Below are 27,267 nucleotides of genomic sequence, written 5' to 3' on the forward strand. Positions count from 1 at the left end.
ATGAAAGGAAAGCATTAAAAATTAATCTCCACATATCCCCCCTCCCCCACCAAGCAGCAAATATATTACCCATAATCTATAATTCAATATGTCATACTTTGTGCTTACAGAAAATTTACTCATAAATAATTCTCCAACAAACTCACTTTCCAAAGCATTGTGATTGGTCCAACTCACTAAGCATTACATGTAATAGGAATTTTTGAGGAATACCTCAAAAAATATGTTTCATGAAGCATTCAGGGTAGAGTTACAGATGATGTAAAATTATGCATTGGAATTGTGCCCTGTTGAAGTCAATGGGAGCTAATTTCTAAAACCAAGTATTTTACAAAAACATCCTAAAATTTAAAGCTACTCTGAATGCTCTGTAAAATATGTTTTTAGAGGTAGCACGAGTTCATGAGCTCTCCTCAAGCGCAGACGCACAGGTCGGGGTCGACAGCTGCTCGTAGGTGGGGAGGCTGAGGTCGCGGACGAGTGTGTGGCCGCTGCCTCTCCGGCCTGCCCCTGCCTCGCCCCCCTCACTCTCCCGCAGCAGTAGGTGGTTCAGGGATTCTGCGATGTGAGTGAGACTCCTGTCCATGTGCGTGATCTGAGTGAAGGACAAGGTGCAGCCTGAGTGCATATCTTCACAGAGCATCCCATAATGCCATAGCTGGAAATGCCACAACAACAGTACTGCTTAGAGCATCAGGTTGCTCTACAGAAGTACACCTTTTTTGGATGACACATGGTAAAATGATGCAGAAGTTGGGAAAACTGAATTGAAGCAATGAAAATAAGGCTTTTAAGAAACCATGTCCCATCAAAAGCAGCTGTGCTCTTGGGTAATTAGTTAATATTAATTAATATTAATTAATATATTTTTGATCAGAACTGTGTGTGCCATAACTGCAGAACAGAAAGTGAATGACAATGCCATTTGTGGTATTATAACTGGCTATTTTTGTTACCTATCTCAGAACTTCCATTGAGCAACTATTCTGTTGACATTCCAAGCTCATATCATACCAAAGTTGAAGGAAACCAGACTGTTAATTCTCTTAGGAATTTACAGCGCAATACGTCAAGACCTTTAAATATTTTTAAGGTTTACCACAACATACTTTCCTTTAAAATTCCCTTGCAAAAGCTTAGGTACTATCTTGTTTAGGAAACTGTGGATGAAGTACATGCTAAGATTATCTTTTTGTTCTGTATTAATCTGTTCACTCCAGACACAAAACAGCCATACGTTTATAATATCTGTTTGGAGGCATTTGGACATATACTGCTGTGGGGTTGAGGGTCACTCCACATTAAGTGGTCTTTGGAGCCATGTCTGTCTACACCCCATTACAACTCATCAGACGAGTGTCTCTGACCAACAGCAACGTTTATACCATGATAGCATTAAGGCACACACTCACAAACACGTTTGCGAACACACACGGCCATGCAGCACATGGCATGAGACCAGACATGTAAACATATGCAAGCTCTCCCACGCAGTCATACATATACAAATATACACTCCCTGACCACATAGAGACATGAAGCAGCCCAAGTGATTGGGAATGGGACTCAGAGCTGTCTGCCATGACCGGGTACAGCTGAGACCACTTAGTGTCGATACCTGACATGCTTTAAGTCTGCCACCCTAAATCATAATTATGTCTCTTCATAAGGGCTCATGTAGTCAACCATGTTAAACTTAAATTCATTAAACATACTGACTAGAATGTCAAATAAATTATTTCTTTATAGTGAGTTAAAGCTTTTTTTATTTTACAAATGATCTTAAATTATCTTATTTACTTTTTAAAAATCTGTGTCAGTTATGTAGTGTAATATATTCTCTAACATAAATTCCCACATATGGAGTGGCGGCTGTCACAGTGGGTGGCATGAAAGAATACAGCGAGTATGTCAGCCAAATGCTTCAGGCGGCTGTTTGACAAAAAAAAAATTCAGCTATTTGTTCCTGTTTATGTCAGACACTGTCTGCTTCCTGTTTACCAGTGAATTATGGGAAGAAGAGCGACGGTTCATGGGGCAGGGCATCCTGTCATCACTGGATGCTGTCATCACAGTTTCCCTGGCAACTAAACATGCTCCACCAGTCAAAGCAGAGACAGAAAAGTAGTACAAACAAATAGTCCCATTCTAGTGAAAGAAGAAAGTCCTTTTTGTGTGGCTATCAGACGTTTTGCAACTTTCGTGACATTAAAAGACAATAAATTACCATGTTAGGGTAAAACATTGCCAACCTAATGACACTGCAGGTGTTGTTTTAGCTAAAACTATGCTAGCTATAAAAAACCTAGTCATAAATGGTTGAAGAAAATTCTTACATTCTTCTATTTAAAACATAGCTTTTGACAGAATATCTTGGTTTTTGACAGAATATCACAGATGTCTTTTTATATACAATAAGGAAACTTTTTTTTGATTGGCTGGACCAAGAGACAGATACAGTGATACCTACATGACTAAAGATATATATAAGATATGTGAAAGAGTGAGAGAGAAAGAGTGAAAGTGAGTGTGTGTGTCAGAGAGAGACAGAGAGAGAGAGGAGAGAGGTGTGGTAAGAGAGAGGGCGGGTGAGAGATGTTAGGAACGGAAGAGGAGGGACAGAGGGAGGGAGAGAGGGAGATGTATGTCAGTAAGTGTGTGTGTGTGTGTGTTCCCCTGAGTTCATGTCTGGGATGAAAAGTGTTTGTAAAGGGATTTAGGGCCAGTGTGGCACGTGAACAGGAGCAGAGTGAGTGCTTGTAAAGCTCCTGAGTCCATGTCTGTCAGTCAGACTAAGAGGCTACTCATTACACACAAACACACACACACACACACACACACGTGCGCACGCGCGCGCCAACATTCACACAGACACATACACACACAAAAGTTCCCTTCAGACACTAAAGACCCTTATCAGTAGACATCACTCAGAAAAATACTCAAAAAAAGATAAAAGTGGCATTTGAATGATGGGAGAGTTTAATATGGCCCCATGTTTGAGTGTGTTGATTGAATCCCACACTCAAAGAGTAATCAGTATCTATAGCTTTTAATAACAAACCTGAGTATTTGGAAGGCTTGGTCATACTTCGTAGATGTGGGAATGAGTTTTTCCTTATGGGTTAGTGAATTAACAATTCTACTGATTCATCAGTAACATCTGAGGAATGTGAAGTGCTGTCTAGAGGCATTTTTATGGGGAGACAGCTGAGGTATTTTAAGGATCTGAAACTGTGAGGTCCTCATATAAGTTTAACAACAATGTGCTACATCTCATTCCTGCTAAGTTTATCTGATCTCTAATCTGAACAGAAAAATTCAAGGTCTTACCTTCTCCTCCATTCTGTTGAGTCTGGAGCCAATTGTATTCATTCCTTTGTCTTTAGCTCTTTCTGCAGAAAACAAAACCGCACCAAATTAATGGCAAACAAGAAACAGACACTGAAAGATGCCATTATGGAAAGTATCTTACAAAACTTAATCGGTTGTTGTTTTTATTTGAAAAAGATGAGGGACAGCATAAGTTAGACTTCGCCAGCCATACCTGAACTTGTCTGGAACAAGGAAATTTTTCCCAAGGACTGATCCAGTCTAGGGAAGTCAGAGAAAGAGTGATCATACATTCCCCAGAAATCCCACAAGGGGCTGGTGTACAAGAATTGGGAGAACAGGGACTGTCTTCTGTTTTTAAAGCCACAAAACCAGCAGAGCTATAGGAAACATTAATTCCCACATAGCTAAGCTTCCTCGGTGCCCCACCTCCTCTGCAGTTCCTTGATGCGCACCATGAGGTTGAGATGGCCTTGGGAGTACTGCTCAATCACGTCCCTCACGTCGTATGGCTTGCGGGCTTGCTGCAAGCACGCAAGCACAGTTAGCGCTCCGCATCTACTCGCCCCTCCTTACCTCGCGGCGCAGGCTTAGCGAGTGACAGAAGCAACCTGACGGGGCAATGCAGAAATGCTTCGCACCGCTGGGAGTTAATTGTTAATTCACTGAGGCACATGAGTGGTTGGATAAGAGAGGTGTGGGCAATTAAATCTCGTGAAACATTCGTGAACTTTCATCACTCAACATTCATCCAGCCCCGAGATCAAAGGCTCCTATGGTAGGAAACCACACCAGTCAGCACCAAACATTCACATTGATCAAACACACTGTTTCTTTGCTGTTGGACCTGATTAGGCCTGTGCTCTGACACCCGTAGCTGTTTGAATTTTATTTGCAGTCCCAGAGTAACATGTGGAGAATGTTTGTTATAGGCCTTCGGTCGCTTAAACAACACCCCCCTCCTCCCCCCAAAAAAAGGGCAAACATTCACACCTCTGTGGTGGGGCGAAACCAATTTGGACGATTCAGACGAGAGTAAATCTGCTCAAAGGAGAGCAAATACCAGCATGAGCTCAGACAACGCAATGCCGGCATTTGCCGCACAGCTATGATTGTGTGTTTGGCGTCACAGGAGTGTGTGAGAGGAGGATGGGGGAGGGGGGAGGGACGCATAAGTGTGGTGAGTGAAGGCAAATGAAAGGACACAGTGAGAGGAAGGACAAAGAGAGAAAGCACAGCAGACGACAGTGACCAGTGTCAAGTGTCTGACGCAAGGGGGGTGGGGGGTGGGGGGCTATGTGAGGGTACTCTTGACTTCAACAGAGATGTGTGTGTGTGTGCATTATGTGTGTGTGTGTGTGTGTGTGTGTATGTGTGTTTGTGTAGGTGTGTGGGTCATTGGATGTGTATGTAGCCAGGACTGACACACTGCGTTGTGTTGACTGTGCCAGCCAAACCAAAGAGCTTGGGCAGAAGCCCAATTCTCACTATGTTCAGCTTGAGTTCAACCCTGTGATAGGCACCGAGAGACATTAAGCTCCTCGTGAAGACCTAATTGCAGTAGGTAATTGCTCATATTAAAGTGATAAGCAATCTGCTCCTAACACTGCCTTTCCAAAATTCCACAATAAAATTAAAAAAAAACAAAACAGCTCACTTCAGAAGGCCCTATACAGTAGCAATTGTGAGGTTGTGGTAATTGCAGGTTTCAGAAAAGGTGGGACGTCAAAAGGTCAAAAGGTCTTACCTGGAACCTTTTTTTGGCCACAAAGTACCGCATTCTCTGGATCACCCGGATGGCTGCTCGGTGGGACTCGCGCAGCCTGCAGTGTCCAAGGGCGTGGCATAGAGGTTTCCATGGGGACAAACAAAAGAAAGCAAGAATGACATAAGTGAGACACAAGAAAGCCATTTTAAACCAGATGCTCAACACAGTTTATCTTAGAATACATTGGGAAAGACAGAATAGAAACAGAAATGCTTGCTCAGCAGCTGCAGGGTGTGTTTGCAATCACGCCACACTAAACGCACGTCCGAGTCCTTTATGGCTTCCAGTATAGATGAAGAAGACAATAAGACTGTAAAATGCCACCGGTGGCATCATGAAATCAATGGGTTTCAGGACACTGACCGCGCTCCTGCTCTGAGCCACGCCACGCCATTTGCAAAACAATCTTATCTGTGTCGGGAAAGGCCCTCAGGTGAGTCTCGAAGCACTCCTTACAGATGGCTCTAATGCTGATGGCCAGGGGTCACAAGCAGTCAGGGAAGCTTGAGAGAAATGCGAGGCCCTCAACTAAGGAAACTCATACGTGTGCGTGTGTGTGTGTGTGTGAGCGTGCGCACGTGCATGTGCATTTGCCTGTTTGATTTCCTCTCTGCAGATAACCTATGAAGGTTATCTTTTGCAATGATGGAAAATTAGCATTTTGCCTTTTATCTTTGGGAACGGGCCCGGCCATGTGCTGATTCGTGAGTGCTGGCCTACATGTGGCGTGTGTGTGTGCCGCACTGCCATACTTACATTTGCATCTGGTGTGTGTCAGGCCAAGTCAGTTACAAGAGCCCTCCAAAGAAAGGCATTAGCATTAGACAGGCAGGGCCTTAGTGACTTAGTGAACAAGGCTGCCTAAGGGAGTCTGCTTCTTCTCTGGCAGGGCAAGCACAGGGGAAGAGACTACAACACACATGTCAAGCTCCAGGAAACTGCTGCTATATGGGTCACCATTCAGGACTTGAACCTGCAACCCTCTGGGCATCTGGCCAGTGCTAAGTTGTAATATTCCTTAGGCTGGAGCTAACTCTCATGGTGTGCTTATTAAGGAAAATGGCTTTATTATTAATTTGGATTTGCAATAAAAGCAAAGGGGGAATAGAGAAATAAACATGGTCAAATGAGATACACGTAAAATGCTAAACAACTCCAATAAGCAAACTGATTCCATTATGATACAAGCTTGAAGTGGATAACAAAGAAGTCCTTGTTGATATGGCTGAATAACAAACTTACCTTAAAGGAAGCACAATTATTCAATAGCCCAAATGTTCTGCATTTCGCTGGAGTATACGACATACATTACATAGCTGAAGGAACTGTCATTTGGCTATTGAGTCTTCAGGTTGACTACATAAAGACGTTGAATGACAGTGACCCAGCTAACATGAAGACAATACAAACCCTGTCATCACTGTTGGGGTTACGGTTCTGACACTGAAAACCTTATGACGGCTGAAGCGCTTTGAAGAGTCCGTCTGAGGTTCAACCACCAGTGACAGGCACAAGATCGGACCTCAGCTTGTCATTCAAGCCAGTAGACAGTGAAGAGTGTGTATGTGTATGTGAGAGTGAGAAAGAGAAGAGAGAGAGACAGACTGGCATAGAGAGAAAGAGAGAATGAAATGGAGAAAGAGCGAGAGAGATAGCTGGATAGAGGGAGAGGAAGAGAGAGAGGGGGTTGATGGAACATGGGAACCAACCCATCTGTCCAGGAGACAGCGCCACTTCCTCTCCCCCGCCCTGGTTACCAGCATAGCAACGCTGGTCTCATGACCTCAGCAGGGTCACCATCTGCCTCTGGTATTGGCACAAAGCCGGGCTAATGGCAAACACTGGCAAGAACTTAGGCAAAGGGGAGAAATGGTTCCCCTGGGACCAACAGAGGGAGAGACAGACAGGCCAAGGGAAAGACGGAAAGAGAGAAACACGCAGAGAGAGAGGAAGAGAGAGACCAACACAGGATGAGTGTCCAGTAATGAGAGAGAGAAAGAATTCTCCCTGCAGTTGGTAACCACAGTATCTCCTGTATTCCCAGTCGCCTTTAACATTGACTGATAGCAACCAGATGTAAAAAGAGCAGAATATACACTTTTTAAAAAAAGGGGGTTGCAACTTCTGTGGAATAAAAAACAACAACTGACACACATGATGTACAGGATTCAAATGTACAACATAAGAACATAACAGAAGGCATCTAGAGTTATGACTGGCATCTTCTGGCATAACTCCAGCCAGATGGTAATAGCATCTAGCTAACCAAAAGTGCTTTTCAACACAGATACAGTCACGATGCAGACTTACAGAAAACTGGATCCACAGTTCTAATAAACAATCCAAGGGCATCAGGGGCAAAGTAAATTCACCTAAGAAGCCAAGAGGAGAAAAACATATGTGATGCAATGGCCGTGCAAGATCGAGATTTGCGTCTGATGGGCCAGTGTTTGACCAATGACCAGAGTTGCAATGGGCCACAATGTGCGTGTCTGTCCATGTGGAAATGAACGGATGTTGTGTTTGAGACAATGACGGGTGCAAGTGCACCAAGTGAAGATCAAAGTGGTGCAGCGTGGGACAGGAAATAGTCACAGCATTACCGCTATCAACACCCCACTCAGATGAGCCCACCTCCTCAGGCCAGCCGCTCCGAGCTCGGTCTGGCAGGGTGTGTTCAACAAAAACAGGGCCCTGCCCAGTTAGCAGTGGGCTCAGATTGGGCTTGAAAAGCCAACTAGTGGTGTGTAAAGACAGGAGAATGCTCTGCCAGGCACATGAGAACGTTGGAATGACGTCCATGAAATTCACCTGACCCTCAGAGACACAGACTCTAAGTACTTAATGATAATATTTCTTTTTTTTTTTTTTTTTTTGTTCTTCAGAGAGTACAAAATAATTTTTGAAAGTGTTGTTCATCTGACCATTTCCCCACTGGAGTGGAGCTTATCTGACTGTAATCTAAAGTAGATAAACAGGAAGGAAAACAATCCATTGCTGTAGTTTCTCTCTAATCTTATCATCAAGACAGAGAAACATTAAGCCTGAAACAGAGCTCAAAAAGCACACACACACACACACACACACACACACACACACACACACACACACACACAGACACATATGCACTAATACACAAACAAACACAAGGACTTCAAAACACACAAAAATGTACAAACACACAGCTGTGTGGCAATAAAATGATGAAGAGGTGTGTCAGATGACACAGGAATGTGAATGAATGTGTTTCACAGTGTGTACCTGAAGCTACACACAGAGATCCCTCCTTCATCCACTTTCAAATACATGCAAAATACAAACACAGTCGTCACTGTGCAGTGGTAATGACAGACCCCCTCAGTACTTACATCATCGTTCTGAAATTTAAAATACACGCTGCCCGCCCTGAGCCAAAAATCCCCATGACTAAGCCAATGTCTAATAAAACTGTCCAGAAACGCTTTGTGTCCCTATCACGTGACACATAACAGCCACGGGTCTGTTACAACAGCCCCTCTCCCACACACACACACACACACACACACACACACACACACACACACACACACACACACACACACACACACACACACACAGCCCCACCCCCAGCTGAGTCGGAGTGCCCTCTTGTCCCCGTCTCCCCAGAGTCAAAAGTTGAAGCCCCTTTGTTTGGCTGTGTTGTGCCGTGGGCTCCATGAGTGCAGCATTGGGGCACTAAAATGCTGGAGGGGCTCAGGCGGCAGCTCTAAGAATAGCCCCCTGCCGCAGGGGGGGAACAACACACTGATTAGCTGCAGTGGGAGGGGAGACGGCTGGCTGAGCGGTCCAGCGCGGCAGCTCCCGACGGCGACGCCTCCCCTCTCAGCTCGGCGTGGATGCCTCGCTGCCAGCTCTTCCGTGAGCGCTCGGGCAGTCACAGAGCGGTAAGTGCTCGGCTGATAACCGCTGAGCAGGAGCTGGAAAGCAGCGCATCGTCAGGCGCTCAAGCCGTCGCAGGCCTTGGGACGTCACATAGACATGGACATGCACACGAACACACTCACGCATACACATACAAACTTTTACACACACACACACACACACACACACACACACACACACACATCGGTCCCCATGGCCTCAGCTGTGAAAAGGTCTCTTTCATCCTGCGCATCAAAGGGCCGGGCTAGCACACAGAGTATTAAATATCCCGGTTAAGGCTGCGTCCTAGTGCGGAGAAGACATCCGTGACAGGCAGGCCTCTCTGGCTTATGGCGTGACCAAATGGCTCACAGTGCCAGACCTGCTTCCCTGCATCCTCCTGCGCGAGGGGGTGAGGGGGTGGCAGAGCGCGACCTGTCCCAGCATGTCCACACTCGTTGTCATACATGCCTGTTATAGGCAGGGTCTCAATGTGTGCTGACACTAACAGGAGCCAACATGGCAAATAAGCAGAACAGACACCTTTAGGTCAACCATGATTACAGCACCATTACTGAGCTGGGCACGTATGGACTTTTGCAATTTTTGGCAGGCTGAAAGGTTTTTTGCGACAGTCTAGGGTGCTTTACTGTCCCGATAGTACAGGGTGATTCCTCCTAGCTCCTTCTTTCTCTTTATATTTTCTTTCTTCTTTTTCTCTTGCTTTCTTTCTATTCATTCTCTTCATCAATTTATTTTCTTTCCCTCTTTCCCTTTTCTGTCTCCCTCCAACTTTCTTCTAGTCCAAGTTTCTTTCTCTCCCTCTCTCGTCTTCCCACTCTGTCTCAATCTCTCTCCCACCCTTTTCTCTCCCTCCATCCCTATCTGTGTCTCAGTCTCCCTTCCTCTGCCTCTCTCCCCTCAGCTGACTCTCACTCCATGTCCCTTGTTAGCTCTGACACACTGTAACGAAACGCAATTACTGTTAAAGAGGGAAGAAAGGAAGGCCGTGACAGCCCAGATAAAGAGGCTTGTGCTGGCAAGCCGCGCTGAAGAGGCATTAGTGAGCCAACGATCCTGTCCTATTCAGCATGCCTAACACACTCCTACACACACACACACACACACACACACACACACACACACACACACACACACACACACACACATACATACATACACACTTACATGCATGCATGCAATCAAAAGCACACACACAAACCTAGAAAGTATATTGAGTCAGTTCTAATGGGTACCTCTAGAGTATGCATGCCTTTTCTGTAACATTTACTGTAAATCTCAGCAGTAGCAATAATACATTGCTATTCTTCATTATCATTCTTCAACAGTTTCTTCATCCTTTTTATATGATAAATGCCATGAAAGGCACACAATGGTAATATTTTTATAATGTTGTAAGTCTAGCACTATAAAATGCATTTCTTAATGATATGGACAGTAATGTGGATTTTGTAACAATGTCAGCCACACACTGCATTATTGTTAAAAAACAAACGAATAAATAAACAATTAAAGAATTTTTAAAAATCCATGAACACTGTTTTACAACATGGTGAAATTTCTGAACACCACAAGTCTCACCAGAGCCAGAGGTGATTGTTTCTTATGATAAGAGCGTTTCTAACAAAGCTACCATTGCAGCCTTAGTCCAGGAGCCCCGTACGGTGGAGCTGCTTGTCAATCAGGCTATTGTTGGCGTGTGTGGAGCAGCAGACAATGGCCCTTTGTCTCTGGGCTAGAGTGGACGACCGGGCCCTGCCTCGGCCACAAGAAGCCCTTCTCTGTTTGCTGAGAATAAATCAATCTTTTCAGCCTTTGGTAAACCACACACCCCCACTACCACAAAGCAGGAGAAGCACATCTGAGCAGGCAGCCACTCACTCTATCACACACTCACTCACTCACTCTATCACACTCTCACTCACTCATTCTATCACACACTCACTCCCTCACTCACTCTATCACACACTTACTCTCTCACTCTATCACACACTCACTCACTCACGCGCTCACTCACTCCCTCACTCACTCGCTCGCTCGCTCACTCATTCACCATGCACCTGCTTCAGCTGTGATTCCATAGCCTTTCACCTTGGCTGTTCCGGTAGCCTGGAGCTCTTTTTATTTTAAGGTCAGCACAGTGATGCGTAGCACTTTACAACATAAATATCAGGTGAGGGAAACTTACCGTCACTTCAAAGTCTAAAAACTGCCCTTAGCATTATAACAGGGTTTCACATTAAACCATATCAAATCTAAATCTTTTATCACATCAGCTCTTTTTTGAACCCTAATATACTGAGGAATTTGATATACTGGCCAGTGGTATGTACTGATGAAAGTGTGTCTTATTGCCTGTAGTCACATGTGTGCGGGTGCGTGTGTAAGTGATGTTGCTATGGTATTGTTCTCTCCCCACCCCCCAGCGCAGCCAAACTGCTTCAGCTGCAGACACAAGCGTGGGGTGGGGGGATGGCTTTGGGCCACTCCCTCCTCTTAAGTTAACAGGCCAAGGTCAAAGGTCAGCACAGGAGAAGGGTTCTGAGCAAATGCCCTGAGAAGAGAGGAGAGGAGAAAGGGAGGAGATCAGAGCAGAGGAGAGAAAGAGATGGAAGACTATTGCGCAAGAGAGAAGTATGACGTTTGCGTCTGCTATTTTTGCAGTTTTGAGTCACTTCCCAGTTCTGCTGCACATAAACAAATAAACACGCACTCATATCCACAATGAAAGAGAGAGAGAGAGAGAGAGAGAGAGAGAGAGAGAGAGAGAGAGAGAGGGAGAGAGAGAGAGAGAGGGAGAGAGAGAGAGAGAGAGAGAGAGAGAGACAGAGAGAGGGAGAGAGAGAGAGAGACAGAGAGAGGGAGAGAGAGAGGGAGAGAGAGAGAGAGAGAGAGAGAGAGAGAGGAGAGAGAGAGAGAGAGAGAGAGAGAGAGAGAGAGAGAGAGAGGAAGAGAGAGAGAGAGAGAGAGAGAGAGAGAGAGAGAGAGAGAGAGAGACAGAGAGAGGGAGAGAGAGAGAGAGAGAGAGAGAGAGAGAGAGAGAGAGAGAGAGACAGAGAGAGGGAGAGAGAGAGAGAGAGAGAGAGAGAGAGAGAGAGAGAGAGAGAGACAGAGAGAGGGAGAGAGAGAGAGAGAGAGGGAGAGAGAGAGAGAGAGAGAGAGAGAGAGGAAGAGAGAGAGAGAGAGGGAGAGAGAGAGAGAGAAAGGGAGGGCAAAAGAAAGGGAGAGAGAGAGAGAGCCAGCTGTTGCCATTGCATCTCAGTGTGAGATGAGCGAAAGCTCATTAAACTTCAAAGATCAAACAGAGGAAGGCAGTGACAAGAGAGCCTTTGTGGAGGATATGTAATATGTTCACTGAAGAAGGGGAGGTGGAACACAATCAGAGCTCAACCTAGGAGACAAAAACCCAATCCACTCCTTTAAACTAAAATACTAACGGCAAAAAAAAGTCATATTGGTTAATTCAGCTTTATGATAATGATATGGCATAGCTGTTGTAACATTAGCTTACAGGCTGATATAAATCCAGTCTAAATGGTTGTTTTGACATTCTGGAAATACTTTATATATTGTTGTCGGCACAGCAACAGCCACGTAGAATGTGCAGACAAAAACTCAGCCAGACTGCTTCTGATTCAAAACCAGATGCTTAGCATTGCAGACAAAAATGTCTTTTGACACTGGCGTCTCTTACAAAACAGAGTACTCATTATGAGGCACATAGGCATGACCATTAGACCAAGCACGTAGGATTATGTAAGTGTTATGTTGCCTGTGTTTACTGAAATGGAGGTCATGGGATACTGTTGCATCACACAAGAACCTCGTTCTAAGTAAGCAACAGAAACGTTGCTTTGCTATTTCACCTGGAGCACAGGGAACAATGCAGTAGCGTCTGAATGTGCCTCGATTCAGACAGACATGAGCAGCAAAGTACTGCTGGGAGCAACAACAAACATCTCCGCTGCCCTCTAGTGGTACACTATGAGCTACAGCAAAGTGGAGCAAAGAGGAGGTGACATTCTTGCAGTTCATTTACGACGACTCAACCAATGACTGAATCAATAAAACTGGTTGCCCCTGACACCGGACAGGCCGGCCTGGTAGCCTGGCCCACCATCATTGTCTCCGAAGGAGGCCAACGGCACGCAGCTCCCCGTGGGTGGAGAGCCGACTGCAAACCGAGCTTGTGCGATCTGGCCCGTTCCACATGCTACACGCCTAATGGAGCGCAGAGGTGCAGCTAATAGCCGGCTCACAGGCAAGCCACACCCACGGGCCCTCGCCATGGGAACCAGAGGGGCTCCGGAAATTTGCCTCATTTCCAGCAGTTTTGGCCACCAGCTGCTTTAGAAGAGGAGTGATAGTGTTCTGGCAGGATCATTTCGAATGGGGAGAAAGTGAAGGAGCTGTAATTGTTTTTGTAATTGATGGTGAAGATTAGCACGCTGCTGACAGCACTTACCCAGCATTTAGATTTAATTAGGTACCAAGTACAGATAATTGGTTATTAACTGCTGGTACTAAAACCAGGCTATTGTGCTCAAGCTTTAAGCCTAATGTGGCAATACTAGCCTGGAGATATAACTCCTACATATCGAACCCAGTTCCACACAGAGTGCTAGGAATGATCAAACCAGCCCTTTCTCCTTTCAGTTCAGTGTTGATGTTTCTTTCATGCTTGATGGACAGAGAAGTTCTCTTTCTGGGACACAAGCAATGTGGAACAGACCAGATGTGTTTGTGTGCATGCACGTGTGTGGTTGTGTGTGTGTGCGCGCGTGTGTGTGTGTTCATACTCACTGAGACACGTGAGTGACCGGTAGGAGAAGGCTATCCCTCTCTGCCTCAATTTCTAGGTCTTCTGCAAAGCTGCTGTTCCTCTGCAGTGGCTGAGGGGTCTGCACCTCTAAAACACCCATGCCCCTTTTCACTACAAACACATGCACATTCACCTTTACTTGTTGTTTTGAAAGTGTTTTAAAAGTGGCTATGCAGCTCTCTGCAAATTTGCTGGGCACAAAGAGGCACAGTGCATACATCAGATCTTCCATTAAGGAACCTCTCATGGGCAATTTATGTTTATAAATATCCCAATACAAGACTGCAGAGAGCCAAAATTGTCAGCCTGAACAATCATTTTTGGCTTAAGAGGATGCTAACACTGTTCATACATCAACACAAAGAAAGAGAGATGAGAAGCACACACGTCACATAGCCATTTGCACTCCCAACACAAAGATTCACAAACGGAGGAAAGTGTCACAACTAAGCCTTTTTTCCCTCTCCTTGTACGAAGTGCTGTCTCGGAGCCGGCGTGAACAGGCCTAAGAGCTGAGATAGGGTTACCTGGAGGAGGGGAGAAGTGGAGAGAAGATATAGAGGTCCAGGACCGCTGCCGTTCTACGAGGGGAGGGAGGAATATTCATTATCTGCTTGGCCTGACCTCTGTACCACATCTATTCACAGAGCTCAGGCCAATCGCAGATTTCATGCGCCTTATCACATCAGGCTGGACAAGTGTGTATGTGGACATTCCAGTATATATTAAAAAAAAAGCAATCCATGTGAAAAGAGACCCAGATGCACCCAGGCAGTGTTTGGTGACAGGAGGGCTGTGTTAAGAGCAGAGACATGCGGCAGTAGATTTGACCATCGGCTCACTGCATCGTTTCGGAGCGCTTGCTTGCACTGTGAATGGAAATGAACAGATTGGCGGCAAAAAGACAGCAGCGTTGTTAACGGAGCGATTCTGGTGATGAGGCCGGTGAAGCAGAAAATGAGGAAGCTGGCACTGCGAGAGCATGAGCTGAAGGCGGGGTTGGCAAAGGTGCAGAAGCTGCCAGTCCAGGAAGAGCCAGGGTTACTACCTGAGTGTTCAATACCAAACACTGTGTCCTGGGTGGGCTCTCCACTTTCGTCCAGCACCGAATCATAGGTGATGGCGGGGATGGTTGGGGAGGTCGCATCGCTGTCCCTCTCACTGGTCTTCATTTTTCTCCTCATCTTCACCTGGCAAAGCATGGGAAAAATGTCAACGTCCACCCTTGTACTGTTTATGTAAATGTCCATGATTCATCCTAATGCATCCACATCACAGCACTTGCATTAAATGCGTTATTTACGGTTTTCTTGGATTTTGGACTGGGTAGCATGGACTGGACTGCAGGTCTCTTTCGCACAAACATCTTATAGGTGACAGAGTCCGGGTTGTCTATGGCAAAACACCTCCAGGAGGTCTGAAACAGGGAAGGCGAAAGGTGGAGTCCTGCCAGAGAACTGCGCACACCTATGAAAGCAGAGGAAGCCTAGAGAAAGAAGGGTCGGTGAACTAGAGAGCCCTGACCTGAATGAGGCAGGCAGCAGCAGGGATTTGCCTGTTGAAATGTTTCTGCCTCTGTTTCTGCTGGACTTTGAGGGCAAAGCCTGATCCCAGGATGCCCTGCAGGAAACACGCATCTTTAGCACTGGCGTGGACTTCGGGTAGGGACAAGACACATGCTGTTGGTGCCCAAGTTAGCGTCCATGACTTACAGCGGGCAGGGCAAAGAAGGACATGGCAAAGACGGAGAAGCAGGAGCCGATGGTCTTCCCTATCCAGGTCTGAGGGACCTTATCCCCATAACCAATGGTGGTCACTGTCACCTAGAGCATGAAACACAAATAACATGGCAATGGCTTTGGCGAAACAAACCACAGATTTGGAGTTGATGCTCTACCACCGACCATGCAAGCTACCTACCACCCCCCACCAGAGAGCATCAGCATAGCTGGCGAACTCTGTGACCCCACTACTGTCCACCGCGTCCTTTTCTGCCAGGTACACAAAGTAGGAGCAGAAGATGAGGCCCAAGAATCCGATATAGAGTGTGGTGATCAGCTCCTGAAAGAACGCATTGGTTATAGGGGTGGAGCCAACAGACACAGCCTGAGGCCGACCGAGGAGCATCGTAGGTGGGGAATCGGGGAGGATTGCTTGCCTGCCGGTGGATGAAGACCACGGAGCCCAGCAGCCGCCAGGTGCCTCCCTGCCGGTCCACGTGCAGCATCCTGAGGATCTGCAGGAAGCGGATTCCTCTGGGCCAGAACAGGGGAGCAGCCGTGAGAACAGGCCCGGAGCAGGCTCAGGGAGAACAGAGACTGGACGCGCGTTTACCTGACAGCGGAGGTGGCGAAGACCTGGCCGTTCGAGCCCACCGACAGGACAATGACAGAGGCCACCACCACGATTAGGTCTGCGGCAGAACGATACAATGGCTAGAAACGTGGCAAGACACTGCAGAAAAGTGCCCCCATCACAAGCTGTTATCTCTATGAACAGTGGAAATGGTCTCACCAATAATTGAGATGGGCTTCCTAGCAAAGCGAAGCCTCCCCAGCCAGCCCACGTATTTACTGCGGCATCCAGCTGACCAGAGCCGCACCACGTACTCCACCCCAAAGAACACCACCAGCACTATTTCCTAGAAAGGAGACACACACACGCACACACACAGGTTTCCATCTTCGGTGTGCACAAAAGCTGTTTTTATGTAGCCCACTGTGGGGATCATTTATGGCATTCATTTAAATTGCACAGAATAATGTTAAAGTGTGACCATTAATTCCAGTAACTGCAGTCTCCTGCCGCAAACAGAAGTAAACAGTGCAGTTTAATTGTATGAAAAAAATAGTTTAAAAAAAACAGTGTTAATTTGTGGATGCACTGCAGAGGAATGGCATATTTGAAACCATTCCAAAAGGATTTTCGAGACAAGGGCCCATACAATTCTTCACCTAACTTCACATTGCCAATATGTAAAGGAGATTTTAAAAGATTTTTTTTTCTATTTCTTTTTTCCTCTCATTTTCAGAAGGATTATGTTGAATGAATTCTGTTACATAACAAATCAGCCCAGATTTAGATGTAGTGTTATCATGAATATAAAGGACCTCTCCGGATCGGCTGGGTTTAATAGAGCTATGCCACCATGCAGCCAGCAGAGCTGACAGGCGTCATGCAGCCACCCAGGGAGGCTGATTCACGGTCATGGCCAACAACAGCAGTTGCCCTCGTCTCCTTTAACAAAGAGAGGCTCAGAGTCGGCCAAGCTCGGCCCCACTGAGAGCGGCGAGGAAGCACACAATGTATGAGTTATGAAGCCAGAAGTCCTCCATCCCACACGCAGTCTGGATGGCTGGGCTCAGGCAGAGCTGGGGGGTGGGGCAGGGGGAGGCAGCAGGGGTGAGATGGGCCAAACAGCCTGGGAAAGGGGACAAGACTCCTGGCACACAGGCACAAGGTTTGTCCAAATCTCCCCCTGGAGCAGAGTAAAACGGAGTGGAAGGGCCCTGGCCCGTTGCACTAGGTGGGGGGCGAGGGGTAAAACACAGTGGATTGGAGGTGAGGTGGATCTGACACACAGATAGACAAGCTCTGCCTGAGCTGGAGTCACAAGCTACTGGACCTGAAATGTCCCTATTTCTCAGGGAAACTTTTTCCCTCCTATCTTTCAGGGCAACACATATGAATCTCTAAAAGTATACCGATGATGACTGATAAAGTAGCATATAATAGTAATCAGCGAAATGCCTTCTCATTTAATAAATATTTTTTTGCAAATTGATGAATGGAATAATTTAGTTTTCACACGTCTTTCTACTCTACATCCAGACAAGAGCTGCTCTTGCCCAGATAAAAGCAAACATCAAAGAATAACTGATTAAAGCATACCTATCCCATGGCCGTCTTTGGCCCTCCCTTTTAGTGTTCTGAGCTTGGTATCTAATTAAATCTAGGCTAGTGACCACACTGACCAGCTGTCACATACATGGTCTGGGTGGATGGCCACTGGGTGCCCGGGGCCACGACAGGAGCTCCTGGGGACACAGAGGAAACGGGAGCCCAGAGGCAGGGGCCTCTCTCGTTACCATGGTGATAGGATTTCCCCATCCAAAATCCAGCCCGAATGCAGTCACCACGGCGAGCAGAGGAAGGGGTCACCGTGGCAACACAGGGAGGAGAGTGAGGGCCAGCTGACCTTCTGGCAGCTATCTTATGAGGTTACATTGTGTGTTCATGAAACAAAAATAACTTCCACCCAACTGATTGGCGTGACCACAGCAGAAATTCAGTAGTAATGATGCAGCAAGAAACCGACATGTTATGTTTCACACTGTGATGCTTTCACGAACATAATGTATTTAAAATGAACTAGATTTAAAGACAGTGGACTTCACACTGTCTAAATGCTGTATTTTAAATGTAAGTGAGCAAACACACATGGTCATTTGTTGCATATTACAGGAAAGAATACACGCGCGCGCACACCAAACCTGCAGTTATGGTGACCAATGTTAATATTAAACTTGCAAAACACTCACAATAGGATTAAAACATATTTTAATGTTAAAAGCCAGCATGCCATTCCACAAAAGCAACCTTTAAAGTAAAAATAAAGGAAAATATGGATAATGCCCTTTATTATTGCACATCATCATTCTTTCAGACAAAAGAAAGCATGCCCCTCCAAAGGGGGGTGGTGGTGTGAGTGGTTGGGTGAAGACCTTTATCAGTGAGGTGAAAGATGTCAAAGTAGTTTCGATGATTTCTAACACCATCTGTAAGGTGGAATATTCAAAAGTGCTTAGGAAGTCCTATCACTTCGTAATGGCTAATGTCCCGAAGTCATATAAACAACCCCTGCTTGCAAACAAATTGCCATTTTGTTCATAGGAGGACATATTTTGGAAAGGCAAAGGGTCCTGGGTAATGTTTAGTTACTCTTTGTTCCTTGAATCACTAACAAGGTCAACTAACTGGCTATAAGTCCTCTTTGGTTCGGAGTGAAACATTACAACAGGTAGAGGCCAAAACAAAACAACCCATACTCACGGCTATTCATGGATGTTTTAAGAAGCAAATATTTTATCATCATTATTGAATCCTTAGATGGTTTACAATAGTATAGCCACCTTTTAGGAGAGTCTTCGAAGAGAAAGCTTTCACTGACAAAGAGAAGGTTTCCTGTGTGGTGTCTAAATGAAGGGTTTTATCGGCAGAAGGCGTTATCGCAGTAGGTCCTGTACTTCGTGTTGCGGTTAACACCTTGTGGCACTACTACTGCTGCTTGAGCACCAGAGCACAGAATGCGTCGATGACTCCTCACACCTCGTTAGCATAAGAGGGTGCTACGATGGCATCCCACTGAGCTCACTCTGGGGAAACAGGCATTTACCCATGCGACTTCGCAGCCCAGCGTCGTGTCAAAAGGCCCGTAAGTGCTGGATTTAGATACAGGGGGACGTCCTGCGTGACTTCCTGAGGGAGCCCACGCTTACTCTCTGTGTGGCGAGTCTAGAAAGGCGTCACGTTTGAGCCACTGAACACCTCGCAGTTGATGAGGGACGTTATGCCTGACAAACGTGCAGTAGCACTCCTGTCAGGAGAACAATGACGTGCTAAGCTGGACTCACGAGCCTGGTGGCAGCTCTCTCTGTTTGCATCTGTAGCTAACACGGCCCGAATGCTGCCAATTAACAGAAGTGTGGAGAAGCCTGATATGAAATACTAATTAATGTGTGAACTTAATTCAGTCATTTATAGGATCAACTGCAAAATATGCAAAAGTGTTACATCATTTGATTTCAGTACGTTACCAATAAAAATATATAAATATATTATTTATAAGGAAAGAGATTACAGAGAGACATAGAGGTACAATACTTTTGCTTGCACAGCTGATAAAGGACCTCTGTTCTACCTCTATAAATATGTAGGTAGTAAAAATGTCATTCTAGTGGAAATGTAATTTCCAGACATGTATGTATACATATTTCTACATGCTTATATATTTATATATGTAATGTGTGTTTCTGATCATTGCACCATCTGATCATGGAGCAGTCCGTGTGAGTGGAGCTACTGCCACAAGCAGCACAGTGCAGGCTTTCTGCCTTTGTTCCCCCCCAACAGCTGTGAGGCGAACACAGAGGGCCAGGCCTCATTAAAACCTGGAGCGCTGGGGGTGGAGAGTGTGTTGGTGGTGGTGGTGTTGATGGTGGTGGGGTGGAGGCTGGGGATTCAATGCTTGCAGATCGACTTCCTGTGAAAAACACTCTCGTCCATAATGTGGGGCCTATACTCGGTAATGAGCACCGTTAAACTGGGTGTCTGCCGTTTGACGACAGGGATCTCCCCCTACACGGAAGCAAGAACACCTGTTACAGGCTTGGCTAAGCTCGGGGCCTCTTAAATGGCAAGTGTTGGCCTAGCTAACCCACCAGGCTCTTTCTCTATGTCAAGCTCCTAAGGTGTCCCCTCCGACATGGACTTGTAAAGCCTGGCATCCCCTCATGAACGCAACGCATTGCTTTAATCCCATTAGCTAGCACCCAGGCTGACCTCTAACCTCTAGCACCCAGGCACCACAAGATAATCTCTACCCTTTGCTCTGCCCTTTTCTTAGCCAGCCTTGTCTGATTGAGTCTCTCCTCTCTCCATTTGTCTCAGCCCCACAGATGATAAAAGGGGAGCTTCATATAAAAACAACAGGCGTGTTATTGTGAGAAGGACAGCCGCTAACCTTAACATATGGCACTGAGGCACAGGGGCATACAAGTAAAGCCACTGTCTAGCGTTTATTATTGATCATCCCCACATCTGATATTGTCTCTCACGGGGTAAGCAACTTAATTACCAAACAGGCTGTTGTGAGAATATTGATCAGATTGAATTCTCTGATACATTAATTAAGCTGAGTAAGAAATCAATTGTCTGACAAATGGATAGGTAATGTGAGGTGGGATCATGGAACAAAAATGATTAAAAAACAAACAAACACTTGGACAAAGTAGTATTAGGCTTCCTGGCACAGCAAAATATTTGAAAAAAACTGGCCTGCCTTTCAAATAATTATGTATTGTAATTAATAGCATAAGAGATGATGATCTTTTACTGAATAATAATTCGCTTTTAATTACTGCTCCGTGTGGGCTACTCTTTAAAACAATGCCGATGTATTACATGTATGGCACTGACGCCACCTGCTGGTTAGAAATGCGTCATTGCGGCAACTCTGACCGGTTACACAAATAATAGATTACTCATTAGGTAAAATCTAACTATATAAAAAGTTAAAATGATTTTATCAAACGTGTAATAAAACACAACAGGAATGTGATTTATGAAACTTACCACCCAGAAAAGTGTTTCTTGGGCCAGAGCCTGATACTGATCAATAGTAGACAGCACACTGAGGATCAGGCAAGATAGTACAATCAGAAACCTGCGGAAGGATATATTACATTAATCTATTTAATCGCCACAATAATAAAACATTTTTTGTTTTGGTTCAAAAATAGTTGAAGGCTCTATAGAGCAAACAGAAAATGTAATTGTATGTACACAGCCAATACTACTGAAGTGTTCATTTCAAGCACAGCTTTGACAAAACCTGTGAGCTACTGTTACTCACCATCACCACCTAGTGGAATAAAGGTGCAATAGAAACTGTTTTCAGTCATTCATATTCTAACTGCAACCAAAGGGGGTGGGGGTGGCGGGAACCAACCTTGGGACCGGGCTCCAGTCCACCACAGGGAGCGCGCGCACACACGCACGCACACACACCTGGCCAATTTGGAAAAGCCAATTGACCTAAAATGCACTGCACGCCTTTGGAATGTACTCGTGTACCGGAATACCTGGCAACCCACGCAGGCACAGTGAAAGCGGCACACTCCACACAGGCAGCGGCCGAGCTGAGAGGCGAATCTACGTTAGCAGTGCTGCACCACCGTGCTGTCACATGTAAACAGTTGCACGTAAAAATGGTCTCGTGATAAGGAAGAGGTCGGTGAAGTCAAAATGATGGCGTATCTGGACTAAAAAAAATCCCCATGATCAAATGTATGTGACGTATGCACATTAAAGCCCGCTGCCAGCTGGATGTTGTCCAGGGCAGGGACTTCCTCCTGGAAATGACCTGCCATCAGACTGAAATAAAACCTCAGTCCTTCGTTCACCTTAATACGAACTGCAAGTATTAAAAGCCAAGTGCTTCATAGTTGAGACATGAACATATTATTTGTACCATATGAATCAGTGTAAAAATAATAATTGTAATAATAATTGTATTATTTCTTGGGCCATTAACTACTCATCAAAAAGGACACTATATTATTATTTGCTAAGTGTGTGTGTGCGTGTGTAAACTGTCATTCTAAGCAGTGAAAGTGAATGATTTTGGAGCTTATCTGCTGGGCTGAGAGTAAAGTCCAGGTGTGTTTGAAAACCCAGGGTTTGACGTTAAACACATCACTGTGTCATTCTCCTACAAGGTCGTCTGCACTGCTGCATGGCTCGACCAACACAACCACCACTGTAACTCCTCAATACTTGAGATAAAATTGTTTTCTTTTTGAGAGATAAGGGTGTTTTACCTAATGCCGCCATGCCAGTAATCTGACAGGGACACGGACTGCAAACCCCACACTTTTTTTCCTGCATTAGGCTGCAAAGCAATCTTTGTATGTTAAAATCCTGATTTTTAGAACATATATGATTAACTGTTCCAGACTCTAAATCCATGAGGAATACAAGCACTCCTTAAGAAAAGGCTTGAAAAAATGTTTAGAAAACATTGTACAAGTTGCATCCAAATTATCATATAATAATCTTCGGGACCATGTTTTGACATGGTTTGATCAAATCTGTTGAACCTCTAACTATGCCTTGTTATTAACTAGAAAATAACTGTCAGTTAAGTTGGTTGCCAGTTGCTACGTTCCTTTTTCAGCTGACAGCAAAGATCCTGAATCCTGAATTTTACACAACATATTGATGACAATGGCCACAACAATAAATAAAGAAAGAAAAAACAGCCAAACACCAGACAGCAAGCAGCACAGCTGCTGATATGACAAAGAGAGGGCAGCTGTCAACTGTCAGCACTGACACATAGGGAGGGGCCCGAGGTGTAGAGAAACAGCCTATGGAGAAATTGGTGGCTGTCAAACCTTGCAAAAAGCCTCCAACTCCATTAGAGCCATGGTTTCCATGGAGAACTTGTGCAGCTAAGTCATGACAGAGCACCTATCACTAGTAGGCCAATCATGAGATACTGCTATAACTAAAAAGCATAATGGAGAAAAATTGCTCTTATGAGGGAGGAGGTGATTAGTCAAGTCCGGTCATGGCAGTAAAAAAACCAAAAAAACCAAAAACAAAAACAAAAAAACAACAACACCAGACTGCTTATTGAAAATGGGAATGATGGGGAAGAAAAAGTGCATTAGAGTTGGAGAGATTCAGACACAAATAAATATAGAGTTAACTATGCAAGATAATGAGTTAAAGAAAAGTGTTGAGAGGTCTTGTTTGGAGCAGGAGGTGATCATTCACAGCCTTCTGTCGCAGCTTGCGGGCATGTGGGAGAGAGGGAAAAGCAACTATGTAATAACCTCACAGTTACATTCGCTTCTGACAAGGTCTTATGCCACATTCTGCACACCTAAAAAACTTTGATGTTTAATGACGGTGTGGTATTGGTGCCACTTTGTAATATAGACAAACTTTCCTTTTCCCACTGGCCGGTATGTCTGCATCATCTTGAAGCTACTCATCGCACATGTCTTTAATCACTCTTGGTTCACATGCCAATATAAGACAGTCCTTTATCGCACATTGTCATACAGATGATAATAAAGAATGTACTGGGCGCATTAACTAGACTTAAGCACACCTATAGGTCAGGGGAAGGCACGTACACACATGTCCACTCATCCACTCACACAGTGATGAGGACACACACACTCAGTCTCACACATGCACAAAACACACAAACATAGTTTGCTGTGTTGTGGTCGTGCTTTAATGATAAGCGCCTTTCATCCCCCATACAGCCCTGGCTTTGGTGCCTTTGGGGCAGTGATAACCAAGTGCACATTCTTGGCTAGCCTTGCCTGCCTCCCCCCACACTCCCTCACACAAGGGAAAGCACTGCACTTCAACCCTCAGTACAGTACAGCAACTTTCCCCCTACCAGCCAATGCTATGGCCATGTCTCTCTCTCCTTATCCTCTCACTTCATTTTTTAACAAGTCCTATTTTTTTTATTCTGCTCATGAAAGGATCACGACGCAGCGCAACTCTTGAGGGGTACTGAAAGGTTTTGAAGTATAACATATTTGAGCGGTTCACGCAGGCCCTAATTCATCGATCCACACGCCAGCACAACACACACAGTCTTTCCAGTTTTCCCAGCCACACTCAAGGAAAAGTCATCTTGCAACACTGCAAACCAACCCCCCCCCCCCCCCCGGGTGCATTATCTCTGATGGCTCTGCACAGCAGTCAGGTACGACGACCCTCACAAGGTCCCCTATCGTCTCTGCCCAACATCAGCGAACCGCAAGGTTAGTGGGTCTTGCGGGGCCACCGGGCTCTGCAGAGTGGATCCCCACCACCATCTCCACCAACACCACCTCTACCCCCTCACTAGCCAAGTTTAGCTGGCCATTATCACCTCCTCTCCTGCTAGAGACAGAGAACATGACAAGCAGCCGGTCCCTTCACGCCGGGAATTCCTCCACGCATGCTGTCCTCAACCAGCCTCACTTCAGACTCTGAAAACAAGACTCTTCACACCATGAGACCATGTGCCCTACACATTTAGGAATTGAAACTGCCAGCTGACACTAATCTAATGAACAGGTTGTGAAGTGCTTTGCATGTTTCTGTATTTGAACAGACAGTAGCTAGGTAGTTTATTAGTTAGAGCTATTGTTTTGGTTGTGGACTTAATCACCTACTGGACGTTATTTTTTTTTCTTTTATCGACACAAATATAGAAAGAGATACTCAGCAACATAATTTTGTTGCAGAAAATGTACATTTTGATATGTATATATTTGTGTAGCTGTACTTACACTGTAAAGTGATACACAAAGCATTTCCAACCCGATGGTCTTTCCAAAAAGTTATACACACGTCCTTGAAGATATGCTCGAGTCAGGACGGGACGGGTGTTACTGTAAATGGACATTCTGTGATTGTAACCAACACCGTACATGTGAGATGTTCGGCGCTGAGTAATAATTGTCGGCACGGTAAATTCGTCATTGCGCTTGTTACTGTCCACGGGTGCTGCGTTGCGAGGCAAAGACAAGTTCTTCTTACTGCTGGTCTTTGCCGGAGGGACATTGGTCTCTGACATCTCCAGTTCTGGCTGCGTTTTATCCCGACGTTCAGGAGCCGAAGACCCCGCGATATGCCAGGAGTTCGTCACATTCTGAGCTGGAGCTGTCATTGTGCCGGCTGGGAGAGATTTTCATCAGTGGGAGAGCACAAACTACTAGGAAACTTTCACTTCGCGGTCATTTGGCAGGTTGTATTCCCTTGCAACAGTGAGCTATGCTCCCTTTAAAACACTCGCATTAGCCAGATTTTGACTAACAACGCATTTTAATGCTCCGGTCAACATTTTAAACTTGAATGCTACCACATTTTACTCAACTCCTATAACCTAATGCTACCTGCACTGCTGTCAAGTCTGTGTAGGCTTCATCACAAGTGACCAGCGGTTGCGTGCTCAAACCGCTCTGCCCGTTGCCATAACCATTTCCGACGAGTGACGCGCCAGGAAGCGTAATCAGATTGAATTAGAGACAGACGATGTATTTGATTATATCTTCGCTGCATTTATATTCTCATAAAATCAATCGCCACTAACAAATCAGTGGATTGTACTAGAATATAATGTTAGCATTTCATAAAGTATAGCAGGCCTACAGGTAAACTCTCAAAGCAGGCCAAAACCTTTTTAAAATAAGATGTGTTAACTAGGTCTGTGTGGATGAACTTTTTATTTTTAAACCCAAAGCTATTTCAAGAAACATTATTGGACAAGAAGCATTACCCGTTGATGCTTTTTAAGTCACATTCACCTTAGTTTACACATTTACATTGGGTGTTCTGTGTCCTGGTCTGAAAATGTAATGACCTTGAATTCTCGCTGTTTCATCCTTGGTAATTAAGGGGGCATTGATTCACTGAGCAATTTTTTTTACTGAACTCATGAGGCACTAAAGTGGTGACAGGCCCTGTCGCTGGGCCCGTATTGCGACAGGGCGGATGGAGATGTAGACAGTGATTATCCGAGGCTGCCATCTAATACCTACGTAAAATTGGAAATATGAAGCCCAACTATTACTCTGTGTTTTCCTAAGGATTTTTCTGCAATGAAAAGAGGTTTTTTTGTTTTGTTTTGTTTTTTTTACAAGGAGTGCTTACGGACGTTCTGTGGCACATTCCGTCCTTAGCGTTTCATAAGTATGCGACTAACAACACTCGCTTTTAGAGTGAAGACGAGAGTGTCAGTCGGCATGCAGAAAAGAGACCAGGTTGTGCAGTCTGGTCACACACAAAAGCGCGCGCGCGCACACACCACACACACACACACACACACACACACACACACACACACACACACACATACATTCACACACACCACAAAAAAAGTGTAAGAAAAAACCGTGTGGTGCACAAGTATTTGCATTAAGAGAAGAATGGATTGGGGTACCAAGATTCTTTAATACTGCTGAAGAATGCACAAAGAGCAGATGTGAATATTTGGTTCCTTCGAGCTGCATGTTTAATGTGATGCATGTAAACTTATAATTGCAAAAGAACAAGTGATAAAGCTGCGTGGTTATTCCAGTGCTTATGTAAAGTGGCACTTGGTTTAGTTTAATGTTCATTCATCTCCGGGCTTTGCTGCGGTGTCTGACAGTGTACAGCAGAGTGCAGCATTACAGCATATAACCTTGACCTTTCTTCGCTCTCGGTACATAATTTAAAGGGGAGGGAGCATGTGTTTCACCACATGTAAACTTAGCTTGGTCTGAGGGAGGTACTCCCACTCCCATGCTTGCCACTAGATTATCATATGTCAGTGTCAGTTCGGTTATTCTGGGTTCAACTATCGAGAATCAGTTGATATGGATGTTGCATATACCTGGTTACAGTGCCATTATGGAACAGCTGTTTCCAACTTTTAAATATTATAACTAAGTTCTTTTATACTGAGTAAAAAACATTAGTTGTATATTTATCTTATTTACCACTGAATGATTATCAATAGTGATAGTGAAAACTAACTGGCAGAGAATATTTCTGGAATATTTTATATAGAAATTCACCATTTAATACATAATGTTTTATGCAGCATTAGAAGGCCTAAGGTAGGTTATGATATATTGTTATA

At 45.1% G+C, this 27,267-nt stretch overlaps 1 protein-coding gene across 2 annotated transcripts; it reads right to left on the reverse strand.

The window, feature by feature from the left end:
- On the reverse strand, positions 1-25,613 carry kcnq1.1 (potassium voltage-gated channel, KQT-like subfamily, member 1.1). Of its 2 annotated transcripts, XM_027013794.3 has the most exons (17): positions 24,932-25,613; positions 21,198-21,288; positions 16,359-16,485; positions 16,179-16,257; positions 16,003-16,099; positions 15,765-15,905; positions 15,557-15,667; positions 15,369-15,464; positions 15,148-15,261; positions 14,893-15,034; positions 14,372-14,425; positions 13,826-13,955; positions 5,081-5,156; positions 3,763-3,857; positions 3,548-3,594; positions 3,334-3,395; positions 1-595 (listed from the first exon to the last, which is right to left on the reverse strand). In XM_027013794.3, exons 1-17 carry the CDS (start codon positions 25,309-25,311, stop codon positions 401-403), a joined length of 2,037 nt encoding a protein of 678 aa, XP_026869595.2. In that variant the 5' UTR covers positions 25,312-25,613; the 3' UTR covers positions 1-400. The 2 variants fall into 2 exon arrangements, with proteins under 2 accessions (XP_026869595.2, XP_081562667.1); XM_081706541.1 differs by lacking the exon at positions 14,372-14,425.
- Between the last annotated feature and the right edge of the window lie 1,654 nt (positions 25,614-27,267).

This window comes from Electrophorus electricus, chromosome 23 (assembly GCF_041902795.1).
Source record: "Electrophorus electricus isolate QZ-2024a chromosome 23, ASM4190279v1, whole genome shotgun sequence".
Classification (NCBI taxonomy): domain Eukaryota; kingdom Metazoa; phylum Chordata; class Actinopteri; order Gymnotiformes; family Gymnotidae; genus Electrophorus; species Electrophorus electricus.